The 25,359-nt window shown below is 35.1% G+C and overlaps 3 protein-coding genes across 4 annotated transcripts; 1 reads left to right on the top strand and 2 right to left on the bottom strand.

Moving 5' to 3' along the window:
• Window positions 1-177: 177 nt before the first annotated feature.
• Window positions 178-2,116, bottom strand: LOC113730605 (transcription factor MYB4). Its single transcript, XM_027255406.2, has 3 exons — window positions 1,622-2,116; window positions 1,291-1,420; window positions 178-895 (listed from the first exon to the last, which is right to left on the bottom strand). Exons 1-3 carry the CDS (start codon window positions 1,752-1,754, stop codon window positions 427-429), a joined length of 732 nt encoding a protein of 243 aa, XP_027111207.2. The 5' UTR covers window positions 1,755-2,116; the 3' UTR covers window positions 178-426.
• A 6,355-nt stretch (window positions 2,117-8,471) lies between these two features.
• LOC113728486 (beta-amyrin 16-alpha-hydroxylase CYP87D16-like) lies at window positions 8,472-11,338 on the bottom strand. 2 transcript variants are annotated; one of them, XM_027252886.2, is made up of 9 exons: window positions 10,994-11,338; window positions 10,259-10,568; window positions 10,019-10,168; window positions 9,670-9,918; window positions 9,488-9,577; window positions 9,326-9,404; window positions 9,131-9,243; window positions 8,915-9,042; window positions 8,472-8,783 (listed from the first exon to the last, which is right to left on the bottom strand). In XM_027252886.2, the coding sequence occupies exons 1-9, from the start codon at window positions 11,254-11,256 to the stop codon at window positions 8,690-8,692; spliced, it is 1,476 nt and encodes a 491-aa protein (XP_027108687.2). In that variant the 5' UTR covers window positions 11,257-11,338; the 3' UTR covers window positions 8,472-8,689. The 2 variants fall into 2 exon arrangements, with proteins under 2 accessions (XP_027108687.2, XP_071934694.1); XM_072078593.1 differs by having other exon boundaries at window positions 9,131-9,237; window positions 10,994-11,336.
• A 5,226-nt stretch (window positions 11,339-16,564) lies between these two features.
• Window positions 16,565-22,930, top strand: LOC113730607 (inositol phosphorylceramide glucuronosyltransferase 1). Its single transcript, XM_027255408.2, has 10 exons — window positions 16,565-17,203; window positions 17,666-17,786; window positions 17,945-18,130; window positions 18,674-18,837; window positions 20,141-20,248; window positions 20,560-20,697; window positions 20,787-20,894; window positions 21,184-21,469; window positions 21,546-21,669; window positions 22,482-22,930. Exons 1-10 carry the CDS (start codon window positions 16,940-16,942, stop codon window positions 22,621-22,623), a joined length of 1,641 nt encoding a protein of 546 aa, XP_027111209.2. The 5' UTR covers window positions 16,565-16,939; the 3' UTR covers window positions 22,624-22,930.
• Window positions 22,931-25,359: the final 2,429 nt, after the last annotated feature.

Here is a 25,359-nt window from a genome sequence, read left to right on the forward strand (position 1 = left end):
TTTGCTAAAATAGAGGGAAACACTCGGGATAACAATATTTCCACTGAAAGCCCAAATATAGCATATTCTATCTCAATGTCTCTGGACTCCTAAGGCGGTCAACAGTAGGTACTCTTGATTCAGAAATTACGAAGTTAATATTGCGCTAATCATGCTTTGGCAAGAGGGTAATGCATATTTGGCGTACAAGGAGTGAACTCAAATTTGGCATTAAAAGTTTCAAGAAATTAGAGCTTACAAGATTATTTTTCTTGCTTGAAGAATGAACTCAAATTACAAGGGTGATATTTTATTTCCCTTTAATTAAGCTCATTGTACACACCACACAACCAAATTCTTGATTTCTTTTTCTTATATGCAACCATGTCAAGAAACTTAAACTGTCAAAAAAATTTTTACCCTAGGTACAAATAGGAAAAATGTTTATCATACAATCTGTGCAAATTTCTCCTGTGATTTTCCAGCATTCAAAAAGAGGTTGTACCAGAAAACCATGTCTTCCTTGATACTATCATCCCCAGGTTCAATAATAGATTCTCCAGTGGATAGAAACTGAAGCCTTGAGTCTGAGGCAGGACCCAGATATTTGTTAGTCTTGGAAGAATCTTTGGCCGATTGTTTCAAATTAGTTTCTGCAAGAACTCTAGCTGGCCCCGGTGCAGATATACTGTAGTCTAAGCTGGCGAAATTTTCATGAATACTTCCTGTAAAGTTTTGAACATCACCGTTGCCCTCTGAACCAGGATGATTTGATCTCCATAAATTTGTTTGTAGTTGTCGCAAATCTTTTTGCCCAGCGGCGTCCTGATGAACCCTCTTTTTCAAGTGAGTGTGCCAGTAATTTTTTATCTCATTGTCTGTTCGTCCAGGCAATCTATTAGCAATAGCAGACCATCTGGGGAAGAAAAGAAAGCATTTATTTGCAAGTGAAAAAAAAGAAAAAAAAAGAAAAACATATTATGTATAAAGAGTTTATACAGTTCCAAGTATCAATTTCTTAATTTCTATTTTCACATATTGATTTCACGCAGTCACTGTTCACAAAGGTTTGCAATTTTGCATGCATGCATTATTAATTTCCATAGTCGCGATAATCAGGGTATCTGATGCACATTAGTGCTAGCAATTGTTCTTTCTCATTAACTTTTTAAAAATATATAAAGATACAAATTAAGAGACTACTGACTGAATATAGGCGTAAGTAAGAATTATGTACAAATTCAATTAATTAAACTTAATAGCACAATATAATCCATACTCTGAGATGGTTGTAATAAATTTCCAAAATACCTGTTTCCCATTATTTGATGAAGCTTAATGATGGTTTCTTCTTCTTCTTTGCTAAAATTTCCCCGCTTAATATCGGGCCTCAAGTAATTCGTCCATCGGAGTCTGCAACTCTTTCCGCACCTTAATAAGCCTGGGATAGTGTTTCAAATATAGAGTAAGCTCGAAAACGAAATTCTGTACTTCTCCAATAAATGCTTGTGCAAGAATGTACAGCTAAAAAGAATGGAAATTTCCCAAAGAACAGACTCACAACTTTATGTTGATCACGGTTACTTTCATAAACTGGATTTGTTATAAGCTGAAGTCTGCAGTAGGAAATTATGACACTTACCAGCCTGTTTGGGAAGTGCCCTCCAATTTTCATGGCCATATTGTTGAACGAAAGATATCAGTATTTGATCTTCCTCGGGAGTCCATGGCCCTTTTTTCAACCCCATCTTCTCGCAGCAAGGAACCCTCACCATAGCTGATATCGCTCTCTCCTCTTCAGTCTTCACACAGACACGCAGTAAGGGAGATGATCAGAAGAGCCTCAGTTTAATTAACGTTACTGTGAAGTTTTGTAAACGTGCTAAAATTGACTATAATGGTCTTTCTATACTTTGTGACGTTGCTAAACATGGCTTCCAATTTCCAAATGCTCGTTTTCAATTTGAAAAGCACGAAAGAAAAGCAGAAGGGTCCCTATCAGGCTTGCATTTTGTCTCCGTAATTCTCTTTCCTACTCTCCATCCAGATCCAGAATAATCTATGTGAGGCCGCCACAGCGCTGCTCACTAAGCAGTATGAAAACTGAGGAGTGATAGAAGAATTTTTTATCAAGACTTAAACTGTCAATTTTGATGAAAGATTTTTCATGGCTAATAATGATTTCAATTTTTAGTTGGCCACGCAGCTATATCATATACGGTATTTTCCGGGCTCTCTTCTTCCATTGAATTTCTGGGATGTTTCTTTTGGATGATGCAAAGCAAGCAAAGTGCAGTGGACAGCATTATAGTAATTTGCTAAGGTCAAAAATCATACGCGCGACGTGCAAAGTACCCAGCTACCTTTTTTTGTCCATACATTAATGTATTTGGGGGACAATAAAGAAAAGGATTATGAATTGACTGCTTTATTTGTGAACAAATACGAATCCTTTACTAAATGTCAACATTCAAAATCCTTGTAGTGCGTGCTCAATTTTCAACCATAGCCTTTGATTCCTGTCAACACCATGACCTTTACCCCCTAAAAGTTAATCCATGTACTTACTGATTAGCGTATTTATATTTTCAAATATGTTTCTTTCCACACTAACAAATGCAAAATTCAAGGTTTCTAAATGTTCGAATGGATGATGGGAGGATTGGGTTAGATAGTAAAGTGAAAAAAATTTTAAGTAATCAATTTTGAATTTGAAAGATTCTACTTAAATAAAAGGGATAATTGCAGAAACCTCCCTTAAGGTTTCTGACATTTGCACTGACCTTCCCTGTGATTTGAAAAATTACACTGACCTCCTCTGAGGTTGCAAATTCAGTCCAAACGATTAAAATATTATTTTAGGAAGTGAAATTAGAATTTTTTACCAAATTTGTCCTTTGTACTACATGTCCAATGAATGACAAAGTACTACAAATCAATTAACAATTAATAAATTTTAAGGAGTATAGTTTATAGGCAAATACGCATTAGCTATTTAAAGTACCGGTTTTTTATGAGTATTTTACTTTCAAACATTTAATTTAATACAAATATTTACGGTCAAATACAGATTTATATTTACTTTCAAATATTTAATTTTTGTTAAATACAAAAACTACCAATCTCTCTTCCGTAAAAATATTAATATAACACTTTTTCAATTTTAGTTACAAACATTTATGTATTTAACATAAATTAAATGATTCAGAATAAAATGCCCATAAATAGCCAAAACCTTACTCATGTAATAGATAAAAGTCATAAAGAATTAATACTTTATGGGTCATTTCTTTTTTTTTAAATATTTAATTTATATTAAATAAATAACCTACCGATTTTCTTTTTACAAGAATATTACTGTAACACTTTTTATATTTTACTTATAAACATTGATATATTTATTATAAATTAAATGTTTGAAAGTAAAATACCCGTAAAAAATCGGTACTTTAAATGAGTAATGCGTGTTTGCCCATAAAAAGCAGGTAACTATTTAAAGTACCGGTTCTTTACGAGTATTTTACTTTCAAACATTTAATTTAATACAAATATTTACGCTCAAATACATATTTGTATTTATTTTCAAATATTTAATTTTTGTTAAATACGAAACCTACCAATCTCTCTTTCGTAAAAATATTAATATAACACTTTTTCAATTTTAGTTACAAACATTTATATATTTAACATAAATTAAATGAATAAAATGCACATAAAAAGCGAATACTTTACTCATGTAATGGATGAAAACCATAAAAAATTAATGGGTCAACAACAAAAAAGCCCCCTGTGGTATAGCCATCATACAGAAAAGTTTCCTGTGATTTCATATCATACGCGTCGATACCTCATAGTTTGAATTATTGTGAAAAGTCAACAGAAATAGTCAAATGTACCGCGTTTGACTTAAACGCACTGGAAATGCGCGTATTTCTTGCGGAAAATGGATTTCTACCACAAACTTTCAGCTGATATGCCTTCTTTACCCTTCAGTGACTTTAATAAACAGATGGAGACATCAAAATTGAAGGCTCGGCCTTCAGTGACTTTAATACTTTCAACTGATATGCTGGGCTTCGGCCAAAATTGAAGGTTGTGCATACATCGAGAGTAATCAATCAAGCAGAGGTTGCAAGCCAGCAAAAGAATTGCAGGAAACAAAGCCTTAGTCTTAAGGTAAAAATGTCCGAGCTACATCGACCAAAATGTCCGAGCTTAGCTGTCTAGTTTTTTGTTTGTAAATATTGAAGAGAAAGTGCAAAAAGTGGAGAATCGATGTCTTCCTCAAGCTCTCGACCAACCAGCGGCGGAAATGGAGCTAGAGGTCTTCGATACGGATACAAGATATGTAATTGTGGAAGGAAGGCGAAACTAAAGATTGGTGAGTCGGAAAAGCCATCGAAAGGAACGTTGTATTTTGTGTGTGAAAAAGATGAATGTAGGTTCTTTTCATGGTGTAGTCCAATTTACAGAGACGAGCCAGATCGAGATACACCTGTCCCCGTAGTGAGCCAACTTGTTCAAGAAAATTCGTATTTGGGTGACGTGCTCTCAAAACTGGAAAATTTGGATAATGAAATGAAGAACTTGAAATTGTTAGTTGGAGGTTGTGTTATGGTATCTACTTTTTCTATTTTATTGTTGTTGATGTCTACCAGATAAGATAATGGTAGGCTGTTGTTGATGATGTAGTTCTTCATCTACCGAATTGCTAGTTGGTAGGCTGTTGTTGATGTATGGCGTTTTGTTGCAGTGAAAAGGAACGAAATTGGTACTATGTGATCCGATATGTTATTCGATAAATAAATTAGAATTTAAGTAAAATGGGCACTGTGTGAGTATAATGAACGAAAGTCATAAAGAACTGGTATTTTATTCAACAACGGGTTTAAATTTATTTTTAACCGACAAGTAAATTTCTATTTAAGGCACATTGGGTACTGTGTGAGTATAATGGACAAAAGGCATAAAGAGTTGGTATTTTATTCAACAATGGGTTTATTTTTATTTTATCCAATAAATAAATTTCTATTTAAGGCACCTTGGGTACTATGTTTTTGTAATGGAGGAAAATCATAAAAAACTTGTTTTTTATTCAACAACGAGTTAATTTTTATTATATCCGATAACTAAATTTTTGCTTAAAAAAAATGGGCATTCTGTTCTTATAATGAACAAAAGCTTTAAAAAGTGGGGCTCTTGTATTCAATAACGGATTTATTTTATGTTATTCGACAAATAAATTAGTATTTAAGAAAAATGGGTACTCTGTGAGTATAATGGACGAAAGTCATAAAGAGCTTATCTTTTATTCAACAATGGGTTTAAATTTATTTTATCCGATAAATAAATTTCTATTTAAGGCACCTTGGGTATTCTGTGAGTATAATGGACGAAAGGTATAAAGAGCAGGTCTTTTATTCAATAATGAATTTATTTTTATTTTATCCAACAAATAAATTTCTATTTAAGGCACCTTGGGTACTAGATTGTTGTAATAGAGGAAAGCCATAAAGAATTGATTTTTTATTCAACAACGAGTTAATTATTATTATATCCGATAACTAAATTTTTGTTTAAAAAAAATGGGTACTCTATTCTTATAATGAACGAAAACTTTGAAAAGTGGGGCTCCATCACTGACTCCACCATCTTCTGGCTCCTTTTCAAATGGCTCATCCCCACTACAAGCATAAATTAGCCTTTCCTTAGGCAAGTTCCAGTAGCACTGGTTCATTAATTCAATATCATTATTGTCTCTAATTGGGTGTAGACCACCTTCTAAATCAACATTTGGGACACAAAATCAAAGCGTTACTCTAGTTACTCCACTTTCTACCTTTTTAAACATTCTGCACAGGCTCACTATCGATAACTGATCTTCAATTCTGTCTTTGAAAATAGTCATGTGGGTTCCTGTGTAGTGGAGCCTTAATTTTTCTCTAAATCTCCCACCAAAATACATGTGTATGTCAACTTTGTCCTTAGATTTCTCCTCTACTGCAGCATGATAAGCAATAAAGTTCTCAGATATTAGTAATTTGTCTTTCACAAGTACACAAAAAACTAACATAATACAATCAGAACAAACAATTCATTGTAGGTGGGATTGGGGACCACATTGGACCATAACATATCTCCATATAAGCCATATTAAGATAATGAGATATTACAGAAGCTGGCGTGCTTGACTAGTCATGGCATTTAACAGTAGTAATTGATCAATAGAAGTGATACTGCACTTTGATAGTATAACTTCAAGCCAAAAAGACGGACTGTCAGACTCAACAATTGAGTCTGACCAAAAAGAAGGGGTGACCAGATTCGGACATGAAATGCATAGCCTTATCATCCCAAACAACTGAGGAATTGGAACCAAAGCTGGTAAACGAGGGACCTCTTCTATAAAGTTATCTCTTTTTAAGCTTTCAATAATTATCAAAACTTTAACAATTTGAAAGGGACGCTTAAGCTGTCTATCTATGCAGCTAGGTTTGCTGGGCATACATGAAAAACCTTCATCTTCATTAACAACATACGTAAATACATCAAAAATCTTATCTTTGTTAAATAATGGCTTCCCAATTTAATCTGAAATCAGTAAATAACATTTTTCCTTCCACAGCATACCCCAAAACCCGAATCGAAATAGATGAGAGATGATATACTAACCCATTTTTCTTTGATTTTTCACCGCAAATCTTCATTTCTTCGTATTTTCCTTCGATCTTGATATTTGATTGAAATAAGAATCGAAATTTTTGCTGAAAATTGGCTACAAAAGGGGCTGCTCCATCTTCTCTCTAGGGTTTTTAATTTTTTTCTCTCTCTTCATTGGTTTTGACAGAATGAAAGAGCAAAATTACTTCTGCAATTGTCGCTTATATCAAAAGGGTAATTTTGTCTTTTCACTCAACTCCGTCTGTTTTAACAATTTTCGTCGACTTTTCACAATAATTCAAACCATGGGGTATCGATGCGTATGATATAAAATCACATGGGCCTTTTTTGTATGATAACTATACCACAGGGGGCTTTTTTGTTGTTAACCCAAAATTAATACTTTATGGGCCATTTCTTTTTTTAAAAAAATATTTAATTTATATTAAATAAAAAACCTACCGATTCCTTTTTGCAAGAATATTACTGTAATACTTTTTGAATTTTACTTACAAATATTGATATATTTATCACAAATTAAATGTTTGAAAGTAAAATACCCGTAAAGAGTCGGTATTTTAAACGAGTAATGCGTGTTTGCCCATAAATTATACTTCTTAAAGTTTATTAATTGTTAATTGATTTATAGTACTTTGTCATTCATTGGACATGTAGCACAAAGGGCAAATTTGGTACAAAATTCTAATTTCACTCTCTAAAATAATATTTTAATCGTTTGGACTAAATTTGCAAAGGATTAGTAACCTCAGGGGAGGTCAGTGTAATTTTTCAAACCACAGGGGAGGTCAGCACAAATGTCAGAAACCTCAGGGGAGGTTTCTGCAATTATCCCTAAAAAAATATATATTTATATGCTCAGACGCTCGATCGATGATCATATATGAGAATGGCCGATGAAAACATTGTACTTTGTCTAAATTCTTATTTGATAATTCAATTCAACACTTAAATTTAATGAGTTTACATTTTAATATATTCAAACTTGTTTGATAATCAAAACTAGAACATCTGAATTTATTAAATGGTACTGAATTTTTTAGACAAAATATGCTCCAAAGAAAAAGTAATAAATTATTAACTTATCAATTAATGTGATATATAATTAAATATATCAAATTTAGTACATAATAATTCACTAACTTAATAAATTCAAATTTCAGATTTTAATTTTCAAACTTTAATTTTATCAAATGCACCATAAGTTTAGAAGGTGACAAAAACAGTTTGATTTCTTATGGTCACTACAGTTTGTAAAAGATGCATAAAAAAAAAAAAGATAAGCCTAATTGATAAGCATTGCCATATTAATAGAAACTTAAATTGGAGAAGCATTATCGCAACTTTGACTTATTCGTGTGCGGGAAGGTCCTAAAAGTGACCATCTCAAGAAAGACGTTTGGAAAAGAGGACACTCATAAAGGGTGCAAGATATAATCAAGATTCTGCAAATCCCTGACTTTTACCGACACTGGATTTGGTTGGAAAAGTCAGCTTGTGTAGCCGCCATATTTAGTAAAACCACGTACTTCATTTGTGATATTTAAATTTATATGGTTTGTAATTTATTGATGGAATCATTGCAGCCGAAGTTTGTCAAGCCTGCCGTATATCATGAGCATGAACCCATTAACTTTACACAGGAAAATACAAATTCTTTGCTGCTGCATTGGACAGCCATTGAGTTGAAATACGATTTGTTATTCTTGAACATTTTGCAAGCAAAAAGATTTAAAACCAGTCTTGTTTGCTTGACTTGTCATTCTTGTCACCCCTGATTACAGAATTTAAATTTAAACTTAAAAAAAAACTAGTTTTTGCTGTCTAAAAGGGAACAATTTTAGCATTTCTAAATTTGATCGATAATTACAATAATCAACGAGATTGCATGGTACATCAAGGTAATGATTGAAGGAAAGCCTATACAGCGGCAACTTATTACAGGAATTTAATGGAACTGGATTGATTGATCCGGATGCCCTTGCTTATTGAGCAAGTGCCTAGGATTGAAGAGTTGAATAAAGAAAGTTCATTAGTTGCTCTTCTCTGAGATTTTGAAATGAAATCCATCAGGAAACCTTATGATAGGAGCTCGGACGATCTTTCCTCCCTTGACCATAGCCCATCTGCCAAAAATAAATAAATATTCTTCTTCAGAATGTAACATGTGTTGAATTTTAGTTCATCGATGGAATAAATGAATATCTGCACTGTGCCAATTTGCATTTTGTGCAAGGAGTAGCCCGGAGAAAAGTACCTATATTTTGTGACCAAGACATGTAGGAAGGTAGCCAACAACACCCTGCTGTACTCAGCTCCTGCACACTGCTTCATGCCTGACCCGAATGGCATAAAACATTTTGATACAACACTTGGCTGGATGTTCTATACAAATTCAAAGTAAAGTTCTGTTAATCAAGTGCTTCCAAATTGCATTTTATGACAGGAAAGGCTGGTTTAATGTAATAAAGACCTTCCAGCGCCATGGATTGAAGGCAAGGGGATCTTCAAATTGGTTGGAATTCAAATGTAGAGCTGCTGTGGCGATCATAATCACCCAGCCTTCTGGAATTGTATATCCTGTTGCTTGTAATGTTTGAAAATGTCAGTTGGAAAATGTTGGACTTCATTTACAAAAAATATGTGGATCACTGAAAATCAACTGTACCATTGACAGGGATGTCTTTCAGGGCTCTGCGGAAAAACCCTGGTGCAATGTTCCCCAGCCTGAGAACTTCATTGATAACCTGCGGTTTGAGATCAATTTTATCAAAAAAAAGCGATCCAAAATGTGTTTTCAACAGCAAATTTCTGCAAATGCCAGTGGTACCTGAAGGGTAAAGGTCATAGATTTGTATTCATTCCATGTGAGTGGGGTGTTCAAGTTCTCCCTCTTTTTAAGGATTGCTTCGTGCTCAGCCTGTAAAATGAACGTCATTATTATGCATTGCTTTCTTGAGACCATATTGTCGTGGTTTCTTATCTTAAAATTAGTCAGCATATGATACTAACAGTTAATTCCTCCAAGACTGCAGGATGTTCAGCAAGCAACTTGAATGCCAAAGCTAATGTTGTCGAAATAGAATCGGAGGTGACAAATAACAGACCAAACATCAACTGTACTACGAAATCCTCTTTAATGTATGTCTCGGTGTCCATGTCTTGGATGATGTGGTCAAGCAAGTCTCCCTGAGTTCTCTCAGGGGCTGCTAGCCTCTTTTGCACCACATCCTTCATCATTTTTCTGACCTTCTTGTGGATCTGATAAGGATTTTCAGGGTCAGAATTTGACAACTAGTATTATTTGATCACTGCAGAAAATGAGTAGTAGTAGTAGTTTAAGGAAAAGTACGCTAGGTACCTGTAAACATTTGTGATGTGCAGTCCCAGGGATGTTGATAGGAAAGGACATGAGTCCTTCTACCAAGTCCTTGAACATTTCACTAATATTCAACGGTGCATTTTCAAGGTCACCGCTGAAGATCTGTTTTGCAGCAAAATTGATTGTCATCTGCCAAGGCAAGAAGATGTCAAAATGTAATTCTTGTACATGCAACCAAGTATTAGTCATGCAAGGCAAATGATTGAGTTCGATACTAACTGTAACCGCTGCTCCTTTCACTTCAATTGATTCTTCACTTGACCATTTACGAAGGGTTTCGCAAACCATATCTTCCATTTGCGGAAGTAGCTTCTCTTTAAGGGAATCCACGCCAAAGTGGTTCAAGGTCAAGTGTCTGGTATACTTTTTGGAAGACTGACTAGCCTGATCAAAGACTTCAGCAAAAGTGTCCATCGACCATGTATCAACCAGTTTTCCATCTTGGCGAAGGAGAAAATGGTTGAATTCCGGGTCTGCTGTGATGATGACAGGCCTGCCCGCAACATTGGTTTTGAAAATCGGACCATACCTGAAGCAAGAAAATGTTTAATTACAGCCGAATTAAATATTCGTGTTTCAATTTCAAAACTAATAAAAAGTGACAACCACTCACTAGTATATGGTTAAACTACAACTTGTACCCTTTGTAATAACAATGCACTCTTGGAATTTACTGACTTAGTTTTTTGAGATCTTAATATGAGAACCACTTATTTTCTGTCATTAGTGCAATTTTTTTTTTGTCAAACAAATCGTATTAGACAATTTTCTCTTAGTTTATTTACAATATTGACTTCTAATTTATCAAACAAAAAAAAGATCCACTTATTGACAGTACAATATTGGGATTTCAAGAACATTTTTTGTAATTTTTTTTTCTTTTTTGGTGGAAAGGTGAAATTGAGAACATATAGCATATAGGTTAAATGGACAAGGTGGCCATGGTCACATTACCTCTTAATTCTCTTCTTCAAAAACGGTGGAAGGTCTATGGAAGCATTTGGGAGTACTAACTGAAGGGATTCTCCAATCATGGGGAGGCCCATAGAACCAGGAGGAAGGGCACCGCTGCATTTGGGATTTCTCCATCTGTAAATGTAGTTACTAACGTAAACTGCTAGTAAAGCTACAACACTGAGGCCAACCATTGACAGGTCCACCTTGGCTGCAATTTCATTGAAATATGAGGGAACGCGGTTCGTTAGCTCCAAAGCCATCTTGACGAGAAGAAATGTTTAGAAGAACAAATCAGAATTGGAAAGATTGGTTATGTGATGCTTCCAGTAAAGGAGAACCATTTCTTATATATATAAATAAGTTGAGGTAAGTATAACACCAAAAAAATGGATTCGGCAAACCAAACAGTTTAGAGGTCCAGAAGTACCCAAAAAAAAAAATGTGGCAAAAAGACAAGGATTTGGATCATCTTGATTAGTAATTTCATGGAACTCGTATCTTTTGCTCAGTCATGGCTATATCCTATTTTTTGGTTTCTTGGATTAAGACTGGTTGTTTTTAATCTATTGTGCTTCTCTTGCCTCGTATGAGTGAGCATTCAGGGTTTATATTCCTTTCGTAAATCTTTAGCCTTCTCAAAATTTTCAATCTGCCAGTCTCGATTGGTCTAGAAAACTGTCTTTTCCTACTCCTAGCTTTCTGAACATGGTCGTTCGGCACCTCTTGATTGGTCGAGGATAATTTCCAGTCCTAATTAATCTGTGTGTTAATGAAGGGTTTTTTGTTTTTTGTTTTTTTATAAACATCAATCACTAATCTAAGTTGAAGGAAAAAAAAATTTTAAAAATCTAAGATGAAGGGAATTAGGTGCTACAATAGCAACAATGAGAATTAAAATCTTGTTGATGAAAATAAGGGAGTTTGAATTGCAACTTTTCAAGGGTTTTTAGATAACAAAGAAAAAAGGAGGTCTCTACCTTAACAAAATTATCAAATTCTATTCCCATTTTTTTTTTTTTTGGTTCGTTGTCAATGAGCAAGTTTCCTTCTAGCTACAAGACAATAAGGTAAGAGCAACAATAAATTTACTAATTATTATCACTTTACCTCCTTAAACTATATCACCACTATCAGTTAACCCCCTAACGTTATCTTTTAGTCACTTTATCCCTATAAGTAATTCAACTCAACATGTTAAGAAATTTTGGACAAAAATATCCTTTTATTTTATAGCATTACTATATTGTTATTATCACTTTATTCGTTTAGATTATAGTGATACAATTACTTTAGTTCTTAACATTATTTTCTAGGCATTTTACCTCATCGTTAATCCAACTAGTACGGTCAAAAAATTTTAAATATATTTACCCTTTTTATGATTAAAAATAAAAAGGTTGGAACGGTTATACATCCTTTTTCTTACTTTAAGAGATCGAAAAACATAAAAATAAAAGGATTTTCTCAAATTTCTTTTTTCATATTTATTAATACTAGGAAAAGAAAAAGAGATAGGAAAGAATGAGACAAAAAATTAGATTTTGTGAAAAATAGAAAATAAAGAAAAGTCTAACATTATCCTATTACTTTAAGATTGTCGAGATTAGGATTGGAATTTGGTGGCAAACAAAAAAGTGAAATAATTTTAAAATAATAAAAGTATTTAGTTCTTTTTTATTTGTAATTTTAAAAAAAAATTTTGAGCTCTCCCTCTTCCTCTCCCCCTCCCCCTCCCTCTCTCCATCTTTCTATTTTTTTTTCTATATTAATAAGATTGTCAAGAAGAAATAAATTAATACTTTGACTTTTTTTCTTGATACTAAAAAGGAGAATAGTCACTTTAAATTTTTTATTATTTTTATTATGCAAAGAGGAGGGTATTTTCTTCTAAAGTTTTTTAACTTGCTAAATTGGTTTAATGGTAGGATAAATTGCCTAAAAAAATAATTTTATGGGGTAAATTGATAATGAGACTATATTTTATGGGGGTAAAGTGATAATAATTTTAAGAATTAAACATGTCTTTTTACTTTAATTAACATATTCTGTTAAGTTTAACCGTTAGTTTTGGGGGTAAAGTGACTAAAAGATAATGGGTCTGTTTGGAAGCCCTATTTTTTACCAAGTTTTTATTATACTAGTTTTTTAACAACTTGTGCTACAGGAACCCCCAAAAACTTATCAAAGTTTTTAACCTACACACTTAAAATATCCAAAACACAACAAAAAAAAATTCCCTTCCGCTTTTCTTCTTCTTCCTCCCCCACCACCACCTCCATTGCTGGTTCCGGCGCCAATTTCCGGTGCCGGTGCCGGTCTTCTTTTTTTTTTTTCCCCTTTTTTCCCTCTCCCCCTCTTCCTCCCCTGCCATCATCCTCTCTTGTCTTTTTTTTTTTCTCTCTACGTCCGGCGCCATTCCTCCCCCACCTCTCTGTGGAAAAAAAAAATAGGGCAGAGGAGGGCTACGGGGGGAGGGGGAAGGGGCAGAGGGGGGCGGCGGGGGGAGGGGAGGAGAAGGGGAAAGGGAGGAGAGGGGTGGCGGGAGGTGGAGTTGCTGCTGGGGGTGGCGGAGGTAACAGGGAAGAAGAAGAAGAAGAAGAAGAAAAAGAGAGGAAAGAAAAGAAAAAGGAAAGAAAGAAAAAGAAAAAGAAAAAGGAAAGAAAGGGAAAGAGGAAAAAAAAAAGTTTTTACCTTACAAAAACTTCTACAAAATTTTTTCAAAAACTTCTACAATGCACTACAGTAAAGTTTTAGATAAACTCCCAAAAAAGTCAGGTTCCAAACAGGCCCAATAATAAAAAGGAAATTGATAGTAACACTAAACGCTAAATTTAATTGTGATATTGGAAGTCTCCTTTCTCATGTATCACTGCAAATGCTGGCTTTAACGGTGGATTTAAGAACAATTTGTTTCAAGTTTTTGATGCACCATTCGTTTAATAGTGCATTAGGGATGTAGCCATTGCTTAAAAGTTTTACCCAAAGTTTGTGAGAAATTTTTGGCATTGGTTCTTATATCATCTTTTAACGAGTTTAGTTCAAAATTTACGCAGATATTTTACTTATTTATATGTATTTTGAAGGAGGACCTATTCGACTAAAATGAATTCTCTTTCAACAAATATATATCTATATATATATAAATGTGAAACGTCCTATGGGTCGGAGTCGAATGCACGACACTTGAACAAAACTGCCATAAAGTTTGCCACGGCCCATTTTCACGTTTTGCAACACAAGAGATTAGGTCCAACCTGTTCCTATGTCTAACTAAAGCCTCTTGACCTGGTGATCGGCGTATCGTCCTTGGATCATGATCTATCTGAGGCTAAAATAGCCCAGTATGGTTCTAGATTTAAAGCCCAAATAAGATCCCGAGGATGGATTCAAACATTGGGATTGCTCAAATGTTTTAGACAAATGAGGCGGTGTTTCCTATGATTCCTATGATTAGCTAGAGTTCAATCCTGAGCTGGTTTTTTTTTAAGTGAGAGTTTTTGAATTCAATATCTCCTAATTACAATCTCTTATATCTTATTATCTAATTTAACCCTCTCTTATGCATTGATATCTTAACAAAGCTACATCAATTTGTTACTAGATGTCACATAATGTGTTTGGATTTGAAAAAATATTGTAGCACTTTTTGTAATATGATGTATATGAAATAAAATAATTATTAAGAAGATAAAAAAATTAGTTAGAAAATGTGTTTATAATGTTATAAAATAATTTGTAAATAATTGGCAATTCAAACTGTTGTTAAATTTCTTAGGCTCAAATGAAATCTCTGCACCTTGCAAATTTTGATGGGCACCTCCCATAATTGTTTGGTTGTATCTTGAAGCATTCAGGCTTTTAGACCTCCCTCTGACAAAAAACAAACTTTGAGCATTGTTGTAATTGACTGTTAGGCCTCAAGGCGATGCAAAAGAAAAATAATAAAAATTTGGATGCTAATTATAAAAGAACTTTAACTTCATTTAACAATTCAGTGCTATATGTTTTTATCTATCTTGTATATAGGTTTACTTATAATTAGTATTGTACGCGATTAAAATTTCAAGTCTGCAAAACAAGAAATATACACGATAAATATGTAATATATAAATTTGGAATAATTGTGAGTACAATCTCTGGGATTTTCTCAAACTTCTAGAGAGTTTCCTTCGATTCTTCTCCTCAAACGCCAATCCAAGGGCTTTACGGCTTGCTCTTGGATCAACCACTGACTCCTTCAAATCTTGATATGGAAGACTTGAAAGACTTGAAAGATATTTGAAGACTCAAGTCCTGATATATGGGAGACTTGGAGAGTTTGAAGATTCGGACTTTTGTAGCTTTGAGCTTCAGTACTTGAACGTATGAGATGCCTCTTAGTGTGTCTGTGTGCCCCTTGACTTGGTAGAGAGACCCCTATTTATAGTTGTGGTATGAGGTAGAGATTGAAGACCTGTATACCACTTTACTTGTCTTGCAGGACATGCAGTCATATTAGGATTGTGTCAACTTAAATATTATCTCTTCATTTTGTATTTACTAATAAAGATATAATATCAATAAGTAATTCTTTAATTGGCCAAACTTGTAGGGACACGTGACGTGGCACCATTTGATTGGACAAACTATTGCAGTATATAAGAGATATATATGGATTAAACAACTCTAAATATTATCTCTTTAATAAGAAATAAATATTTAGATATTTATCTAAAAATTTCTGAGTCATGTAGATATAATTTGGTTGGTGTAGGTATCCCAGCAATTTCAATTGATTGGAACACCTCAACTTGACACATACCCAAATATAATTGGCTATTTAAGAACCAATTTTTCAAGTGTACATGACATATGGCAATATCCAATTGGATAAAAACAAGTCATAAAAATGATTTATAGACCAATGGTAATTTTTAGAATTTAATTAAAATTCCATTGCTTACAATTATCATACAAAATTAGATTCTTCAATATTCATGTAAACTATTAATTTTTATACTAACAATGTATATACTAGTGGATTTAGATATCCGATACTTTACAGAATTTGAATTTGAATTCTAAATTTTGTGCATACGACATGTATTGTACACATTACCAATGCATAACCTTGTTTGGATTGTAATATTTTTGCCTAAAAATGCTTTACGTTTTTCATAACACATTTTTCAATCATTATTTTGTCCCACATATATCAAATCAATGCAGTACATTTTTCTATGAAAATTTCAGAAAATAACAATCCAAACGAGAAGATATTTTCTACACTTGATTCTCCCAAATCCAGCAATCCTCTAAGCAATACCTTGCAAAAATATTGGATAATGTTCTGTTTAGACTGCTATTGTTTAGGATTTTTTTTGTAGAAAAATATATTTCAGTGATTTAATATATTTTAGATAAAAAAAATGTGTTCCAAAAATTTTTTGTGGAAAAAGGAAAACCACAATATCCAAATATAGTGGATCCGGGAGCTCGACCCAGGACAAGATTTACGGGTCTAATTGACCCACCCGAGATCAATATTTGGCCTTGCCTGGAACACACCAGTCACAGATATTTGACGATTCCCACTTGGAAATTTCAAACCTTTAAGTAGAAGAACACACGGAGACGGCAACGCAGACCACTCGCAGAGAGCAGTCATACAAAGACCAAACAAATCTTCAGATTATTTATTACTACTATTACAATCTACAACTCCAAGTTTACTTGTAAGAATTAAGAATTCCATATATAAAAAGTTTCAAATCCCATAATTACTCTTCCTAGACTATTTCCCATCAAGAATTAGTAGATCTCAAGTTCTCCTCCCAAAGCCCAATCCGAAAATGGAAAGTATCGTCTTGTAATTCAATACTTTCTTGAGGGAGGGAAGTAAAGGAAAGAAAAGAATTTTGGATATCCTTAGCTTATATATATATACACAAAATATATATATATATGGCGAGGATTATCAGTATGTGTAAATTATTACTGGGAATTTGGATGATTGGGTTATTATATGGTGTCGTTGGAGGAGAAAAAGGCGATTTGGGATCGTTGCCGTCGTCCAAGGGGGAGGCCTACGTGACGCTTCTGTACGGAGATGAATTCTTACTGGGGGTAAGGGTGCTTGGGAAGTCCATCAGGCACACTGGATCCAAGAAAGACATGGTCGTCTTGGTCTCCGATGGTGTCTCTGATTACGCCAAGAAGCTTCTTAAGGTACGTGCCGATTAATAATAAGATTTCATCTTACTTACAACCCAGTTCATGCACCTGGAGCATTCGAGCAAACATGCAGGAAATGGTTAATTAGGATTATTATGAGGTAATTGTACATAGATATCACGTTTAGCAGCATACTTTCTGTTTTATATTAAGGAGGTGAGTTTCTGGCAATTTGGGCTAATCAAGATCACTTTTTTTTTAATGAGAAAATGAAGCTTGAGTGATTAAAAGAGTACGTTGGTAAGAAGGCAAAAACTGGGGTCGTTGAACACTTTTTATAGCATAACGGGTTTCCAAGTGCCTGAATTGCTTGGTTTATGTGCTATTATTTCCTTGTGCACAGTCTTCTTGTTGTCCCTTGAAATGCTTTGGATGCGAGGATAATGAAACTCTAAGTAGATTGATCTGTTGAAGTTAAGTAATTACTTGAAGTCTCATTTACCTCTTTTTGTGCAGGCTGATGGTTGGATTGTAGAGAAAATTAGTTTATTGGCAAATCCGAATCAAGTGAGACCGAAGAGGTTCTGGGGCGTTTACACCAAGCTAAAAATATTTAACATGACTAAGTACAAGAAAGGTGATTTCTTTTACCTGTTTTTCATGTAATACATAATTGCTATTGAGAAATTTTAGCTTCTCGCTCCCTTCTAACACTTTAGGATTCTGAACATATTAATTTCCAGGTATATTTGATGAGCAATTGGTGTTTTACCTTGTCTTTTAATTCATTTGCAGTGGTGTATCTTGATGCTGATACCATCGTTGTTAAGAACATCGAAGATTTATTCAAATGCGGGAAGTTTTGTGCTAACCTAAAACACTCAGAGAGGCTGAATTCGGGAGTCATGGTTGTTGAACCATCTGAAGAAGTCTTTAAGGATATGATGAGACAAGTGAACACTTTGCCTTCTTACACTGGAGGTACAATGTCAACCAACCAATCAGCTACTTTGATTTACTGGATGAATTTTTTTGGTGTTTATGTTTCTGTTCTATTATTGCATGTACATGCCATATTTTGTGTGAGATTTTTCTTTTGAGGTTTTGGATGACGCCTTGTACATATTGTAGCACGCAAGTGTCTTATCTATTTTCTTCCTAGTATTTACTATTCAGGAACTTGAACTTTTGTCTAGAAATTTACTGTGTGAATGACAGAAATGTAGAATTTTTATCCTTACATTTATGGTATGGCTGACAAATACATTGAATAGAATGTCAAGTGTGGGTGGAGGACGTGAAAGGATGTTTTGAATTTGCCTTGATTCTTTAGTGTATAATGCATGAGAGTTGCAAGCCATCATATCATCCCTTTTAAACTTGAAGATTTCTTCTTTATTACTGCAAGAAGAATGTGTGTACCTCTCCAATTTTCAGCACTGCTTTCAGTGTTAGTGATATTTTGATGGCAAATGTTTCTTTGTTTCAAAATTCTTCATAATTTTTTGCTTCTCTTTCTATCAGGTGATCAAGGTTTTCTTAACTCCTATTATGCGGGGTTTGCAAATGCACACGTTTTCCAGCCAGACCTAAAACCTGAGGTGTTGAATTCTAGACCAGTTCCTGAAATGGAAAGACTTTCTACATTGTATAATGCTGATGTCGGTCTTTACATGCTTGCTAATAAGGTACCTTCTCTCTCTTTCTCTCTCTCTCTCTCTGCACATGCATGTGAGCTGGCCACCATTGTTCATCTGTGGACAGGGAAATCTCTATTTTATATTACAAAATTACAAATTTTTGTAGTCCATGTTTTGCCAGAGGATTTGTTCATGTTTTGTCAATTGAGTCGTTTCTTTGTTGGTTCTTGTCCTCAATGGATTGTGGATTCAAAAGTTTTGATCCTTGGTCTCACTAGTGTACATAAGTGGGGATTGAGGAACTAGTAAGATACCATATCCTTTATGAGAATTTCTATAAGGAAATGCTTCATGAGTTGAACATTTTGTGCTTAATTTTGGAGAAACATTTAGCAATGGGTATCTGTATATATTTAGTATTTTGGCAGGGGCTTTGAGTTGTTTGATTGAAGAACTTCGTAATTGTTCTTATTGGTAGCTATCTTTTGTCTTTAACAACGAACTTGAATAGTAAAAGCTGGAACTTTGAGTGGCAGAGCTTTTGTAATTTATAAAAAGGGTCATGCTGAATGTTTATATGATTTCTATGCAGGGCAATCGTACACACTTTTGTGGTGAATGTAAACAGTTTTATGCTTGCATTCACTACGAACATGTATACGACCCTTATTATCAAAAGTTATGCCTCTTTATGAATTTTAAAACCTCCACCTGCCCCTAATAAAGACTTTCAAAATTTCCAGCTTTTCATGGAATTAAAACAGTGGAAATCAAAGGTGACATACTAACTGGGAAACAGAGATTGGTATCATCATAAATTGAAGTATGGAAACCGAAGAGGGAAGTTTGGATCAAGGCTTAACATTATCACCATAGGTTGATACTGTGCATGTGATTAATGAGAAAATGGCGACATATTCTCCACTGAAAGTGTAACCAGAGACGGTTCAGTCCTTTTAACTGCCACCCCATCCTCCGAGCCAAAAAGAAGATTAACGAGAGAGAGGGAGATGCTGGCAGAATGTCCTTTGTGCCATAGCAGTTGATTCTGATGCATATGAAGTTTGTTTGTTTTGGTGGTCATGTCTATTAAGTCAAGGTATCCTTTCTTGAAAATTTTGGGAAACTGCCAAAGCCCTCCTAGAAATGAAAAGTGACAGGATTTTGCACTTTGCACTCTAGGAAAATGGTGGATGTCTATCGAGTAGAGATATTTAAAGGGAAAGATAATCACATTATGGTTATTTTGGTTACAAGGAATGCTTTGCCTGAAATAACTAAGCTGAAATATGTAAACCATCTCTTGTTTTGTTGTTTCTTACCTTTTTTTTTTTTTGGTTGCTATATGTAGTGGATGGTAGATGAGAAAGAACTTCGTGTTATTCATTACACACTTGGCCCCCTTAAGCCGTGGGATTGGTGGACATCTTGGCTTGTCAAACCTGTTGATGTCTGGCAGGTAATTGTATCATCCTCGTGAGCAACTATTGTAGCTGCAGATTCTTCACTTTATTATTCTGAAAGTAACCTGTCATTTGTTGCTTTGACACTGTGGATTGGGTCCTGCGGCTGTTCTGTCTGTCTTTCAAGACAATGCAGTGCTTTGTGCGTGTGGTTTTTTTTTTCTGGAGGGGGGAGGGGGTTGTCAGCAGCACCTGTTCCTTTATTGGGGCTTACTGTGGAAATTAACTACTGGCAAGTGAGGATTATAGGAGTATACCTCTAATAAATACATCTAGTAGTATAATGTCTTATTTGCCAATGCTGCAGAATGTCAGGGTAAAGCTTGAGGAATCTCTTCCTGGAACTGCAGGGGGTAAAAATCCAAAAGAGGAACTTCTAGTCAAGTTTCTCTTTCTGCTTCCATTTTGTCTCCTACTTTTTCATTATTATCGGTCTTTTCTTCAGGTTAGTAATTTGGAAATTTCAGTCTCTTAAGTGTTAGTCAAGAGAATATCTGTTTTTTTGGTTTCTGAAAGCATATTTTATGCGTCCAGAGTCGTTCATTTTGTGATCATATTAGACACGTCTACTACAAAATCAGAGCTGGAGGTATCTTTACTTATGCAGCAGTGTCTTCCTCTACTATCAGCTCCAATCCACAGGTTTGTTTTCTTTTTTGCAATGGAAGTAGAATGATTATTTTCATTGTAATAACTAATCTTTGTTGATCCAACAATCTCTCATGTTTGCCTCATTTATTTCTAACGAAGACACAGAGGACCAGACTGTTCCTATCCATTTTGCATTGACAATCTCTTCTTTTTTTCTCATTCGTTTTTCCATTATGCTCTGGACATTATCAAGTTAAAGTTTCTTCCTTGGTTTCTTTTTTGGTATAAATTACATGTTACAGTTTCGTAAAATGTGAAGTTTGTCATAAATGAATTGCAGTTCTCAGATGGTGCCCAATCTAAAGTGCCCGCTTTTCTTGGTGGAATGTCTATCTTGGTTTGTTTTATGGCTGCTTTGGTGTCCCTTGCACTCTCATTTGCCATCATCCCTCGACAAGTGACCCCATGGACTGGTTTGCTTCTCATGTACGAGTGGACATTCACAATTTTCTCTCTGTTGTTTGGAAGTTATCTGCAATTAATCTCTCACTGGGGAAAGATTGTTGCTAATAGAGCTGCATCATTATCCTCTCGTGCTGAATCATTTGACTATGACTCTGGAAAAGGTTAGTTCCCTTAAAGCTGTGGGAGAGTTTGAATTTCATTTTGTCATCCAGTTCTTATCTTCTGTTTCTGTTGTAGGTCATCAGCGGCAGCTGTCATCTTGTGATGTTGCTGCTTGTTACTATGGGTTAGGAGCGGCATTGCTTGCTATTGCAGTACCGGCATTGCTCTTTATTCTAGGGATTACTGCTCTGTTTTTGAGGTATTTCACATTAAACTTATGCTTCATCAGATTTTATTTACTTGTAGCTTAATAAATATAACATAGCACCATGCACAATCTGCATTGCATATCCATAGAATGGCTACAATTTCTGATTGTCAACTTAGTTGTCGCTGTATGGTGGGTGATTTCAAGTTGCAAGCTCTGTAGTTTTATTATGCTCACGCTGACTTCTACATATGTCATTGCTTCTAGCATTTTGATGTTATTGTCGTCTCCTTTAATTTTCAGTCATTGTATGTCATTGACCTTTAATAAACTCTTAATTATTTATTTCATCATTTGACTAGAGAATGTGGAAAGTATCTGATATCTCAGGGGAGCCCTGTTTTGCAGGACTCACATTAGAGAATATGAGATAAATTGTTATTTGACAAAAGAGAATGTTTCTTTCAATTGGATTTCTGTTTCATTGATCTGATGGATTTATTGAGAACCTCATTTAACTTTGGTAAAAATAATCGTAGGGCGTTCACACTGGTGGCACATTTAAGCATTCTTTGAAGCTGCTTTGTGTATGCCTTTTAGATGTTCTTCTAACTGGATAAAGTCAACCTGTGAAGAAGTTTGGTTTACAGTTTTCACCTTTCAGGACTAGGGAATTTCACTGATCATTCCTCTACTTGTATCATTTGATTGACTGTTAAGTTGCTTTAAGACATCATGTCATCTTGATTTTATATGAAAGAAAGGACAACATGTATTGTTGTATCTATTCCCTCCCCCGCTGTGATTATGTCTGACACATGCTAGCAATTGATTCAGTGACACACCTTTGCACATCTTGGCAGGTTAGGTTTGATGGCAGCGGGAGGCCTTGTTCTGGCATCCTTCATGACATATGCTGCAGAGCATCTTGCAATTAAGTCATTCTTATTAGGCCTCGAAGCACGGGAGCCGCAAAGGTCCAGCAACACATGCTTCTTGTGCTAGCAGGACGCGTGAGCTTTAATCACTTCTGCTGACTACAGAAATGCAGCTGGTGGTCCTCTCCATGTAACTTTGGTAGACAAATTCTTTTCAACAATTTACTTGTAGAAATTATCTGAGGTCTTTTTTTTTTCTTTCCGGTAGATCTCTCTCTCTCTCTCTTTTTATTGGTATTTTTGTACTCAGCTAAGAGGATTTTGAATTAGTTTAGACGAGGGTTCTGTACTGTAGCTTTCTTTGTACCATCAAGATTGTAAAATGTAATTCTGCAAAGATTCTCAATCAATGAAAAGAATATATTCGTGGTCCATTTTGCTGTAGCATTAGCAATAATCCGCGTAGTCTGATAAATCAGGGGCCCTCTCCTGTTTGTTCACCGTCTTTACTTGCAAGGGTGGATGAAAAGCGTCAACTCATTTTGTCAGCAAACGTAAACTTCCCTTTGTTATTAGTGTGGCTGAATTCACAAAGTTAGGGGTCACATTGCGGATTGCTGGATTGAACAAGTACTTAGCGTTGACATCGTTGATCAAAACCAGACCATTGCAATGGCATGTGAAGTCCACATAACAGCCACGATCAAGAAATGGTAGTGCTGTAAATCGGGAGGAATGACATTGCGGACGGACTCCAAGCTTGAATGGGTAGACAGGTGAGTAAGGGGCATTTCGTCAGTATCCCAGGCCACAAACTTGTTTTGAGGAGACTTTCGTTATTTCTGGCATGCCTATGATGAATGTCTATGAATTTAGGGCTGCTGATTAGAGCGATTGTCCTGTAGACCCGTAACCCATCCCCATGCAGAATGAGTTGGGCTCCTTTGTGTCATTTTTAATTTCATGCGTAGACGGGCTGGGCATATTTTTCAAGACCCTTGCGAGTATGTGCAATTTCTTTTTGGGGAAAAAAAAAAAGAAGATGAGGTACATGAAAAAAAAAACGCCATATGGTAACTTCTACCATTGTAATTCATTCCAGAACCTTTTTAGATTAAAATGAATCCAAATTTTCTCTTATTAAAATAACAGAAAAGGAAAGAAAATCTGATTCATGATGGTCTCTTTTTTTTTTTCAGCAACGATAATTTTATATAATTTAGTCTATCGTATTATACAGAGAGAAGAGTCTAAAAAGACAGTGTAAGAAATTAATAGATATACAGACTTATTTTGACACCTCTGTTAAATTTTTTTCACTGCAGGCAGAGCTCAAAGCTAGTGGCTATGATGGTCTCACTCAGTGCTCACTCTTTCTTGTCCATCCTACTGTTTTGCCACCACCAGAACGTGGCCTGCAATCTTGCTGAAGGTTTGGTCCACAAGCACGCACGGGAGGAGACAAGGTTTGCAAGTATCAAGACGTCCCTTTTTACTTTTATTTTGGTGCTAAAAAAGGTCAAGTAAGGGATCAAAATGTCCTTGGATTGTACTTGGGAGTTATCCAGATGGAGGGAAGTGCACCGGTCAATTGCGCCACCTTTAATTATCGCAGCGTCCTAGTGCCTTTCTTCACAGAATGACACCAGTCTAGGCAAATTTGGCGTTTGTTACCATTGCAAGTCAGGCTTTGCCTTTGACTGACATTGCCTAAAATCCGGTTCGTTTATGCCTGAAATAAGTTAGTAGATATATCATATATGTCCAAAGCGATGAGGGTCACTTTTTTTTTTTTTTTTTTTTTTTTGAGCTTGACAAGGTTCACTTTTTTGATCCGCCATCTTTTCTCAATTCTTATACTACTAGACCTCCCAACTCATAAAAGATGGTAGTGTACTATCTCACCAAAGAAGATTAACGAGAAAACAAAAGAGAAAGAAAAGCTAATGGATAAGCTCGTAATTGAAAGATTCCTCTGCCTCAATAATGCAGCTACTAATGAGTGAATTGAAATTCAGAAGCAGTTACCTGTCTCCATCTGTAATGAACACTGCTGATTCTGAAGTACCTAAGCCAGGGCCCAGCACGGGTGGCAAGCTGCCATTTCCTCATCAGAGCTTTTCTACGTAACTTTCTTATTATTAGTGTTGGAAGTGGAGGTTCATCAGGAGCCCTGATTTATTTAACATCGGACAAAGAAGAAAGATGCCTTGTGGGCATGATTAACATTTTGATATCATTAATATGAGTGTCTTAAAAATTAACAATGAATGATCATCAGAACGATTGGACCAACCTTCATTAATCCCTCGTCCAGCGATTTGTTTAAGTTAAAAGCTCCATTAATTGTTTCCTCTTCAATAATTGAGTTCAGGCTGCACCACCGATGCTCCTGCATGCTAATTACTACTATATATTTTATTATATTGTAGCTTGTCGATTTGTCCAAAACATGTTACTGCCATCGTTCCTCCTGCTATTATATAATCTTCATCATCAACTAAACTAGTGTCTGTGTGCAATGATATTAGAAGTCCTCTTTTGTCCTTTGAATATAAAACACTACGTAGGCACGTTGTTGCTGTCAGCCATGACATTCAAACCAGTGTATCCATGTGTCATGTATTTGGCTGCTTCTATCTCGCCATTTTCGGAGGTGATAGAGACGTAATCCCATCCTGGCCTATTCTTTTTTTTTGGTCAGTAACGATACATTTGTATAACCTAATCTACTCTATTCTAATTTAGGGAGGAGGGGGAGTCTAAAAAGACCGTGATAGAGGATTAGTAGGTATACAGATCCAACTAGATCAAGGAAGTGCTCTGATATAATCTTTAATTTTTTTTTGTTACAGGTGAGGAT

The sequence above is a fragment of the Coffea arabica genome, chromosome 2e (assembly GCF_036785885.1).
Source record: "Coffea arabica cultivar ET-39 chromosome 2e, Coffea Arabica ET-39 HiFi, whole genome shotgun sequence".
NCBI lineage: Eukaryota > Viridiplantae > Streptophyta > Magnoliopsida > Gentianales > Rubiaceae > Coffea > Coffea arabica.

Coding starts and splice junctions, on each gene's coding strand:
- LOC113730607 (XM_027255408.2), top strand. CDS start 16,940: ATGGCGAGGATTATCAGTATGTGTAAATTATTACTGGGAATTTGGATG. Junction 17,204..17,665: donor ACGCCAAGAAGCTTCTTAAG/GTACGTGCCGAT, acceptor CTTTTTGTGCAG/GCTGATGGTTGGATTGTAGA. Junction 18,838..20,140: donor TTTACATGCTTGCTAATAAG/GTACCTTCTCTC, acceptor TGCTATATGTAG/TGGATGGTAGATGAGAAAGA.
- LOC113728486 (XM_027252886.2), bottom strand. CDS start 11,256: ATGGCTTTGGAGCTAACGAACCGCGTTCCCTCATATTTCAATGAAATT. Junction 9,405..9,487: donor CTATGACCTTTACCCTTCAG/GTACCACTGGCA, acceptor CTCAAACCGCAG/GTTATCAATGAAGTTCTCAG. Junction 9,244..9,325: donor GAAAGACATCCCTGTCAATG/GTACAGTTGATT, acceptor AAACATTACAAG/CAACAGGATATACAATTCCA.
- LOC113730605 (XM_027255406.2), bottom strand. CDS start 1,754: ATGGTGAGGGTTCCTTGCTGCGAGAAGATGGGGTTGAAAAAAGGGCCA. Junction 1,421..1,621: donor GGCACTTCCCAAACAGGCTG/GTAAGTGTCATA, acceptor ACACTATCCCAG/GCTTATTAAGGTGCGGAAAG. Junction 896..1,290: donor CATCAAATAATGGGAAACAG/GTATTTTGGAAA, acceptor TTTCTTCCCCAG/ATGGTCTGCTATTGCTAATA.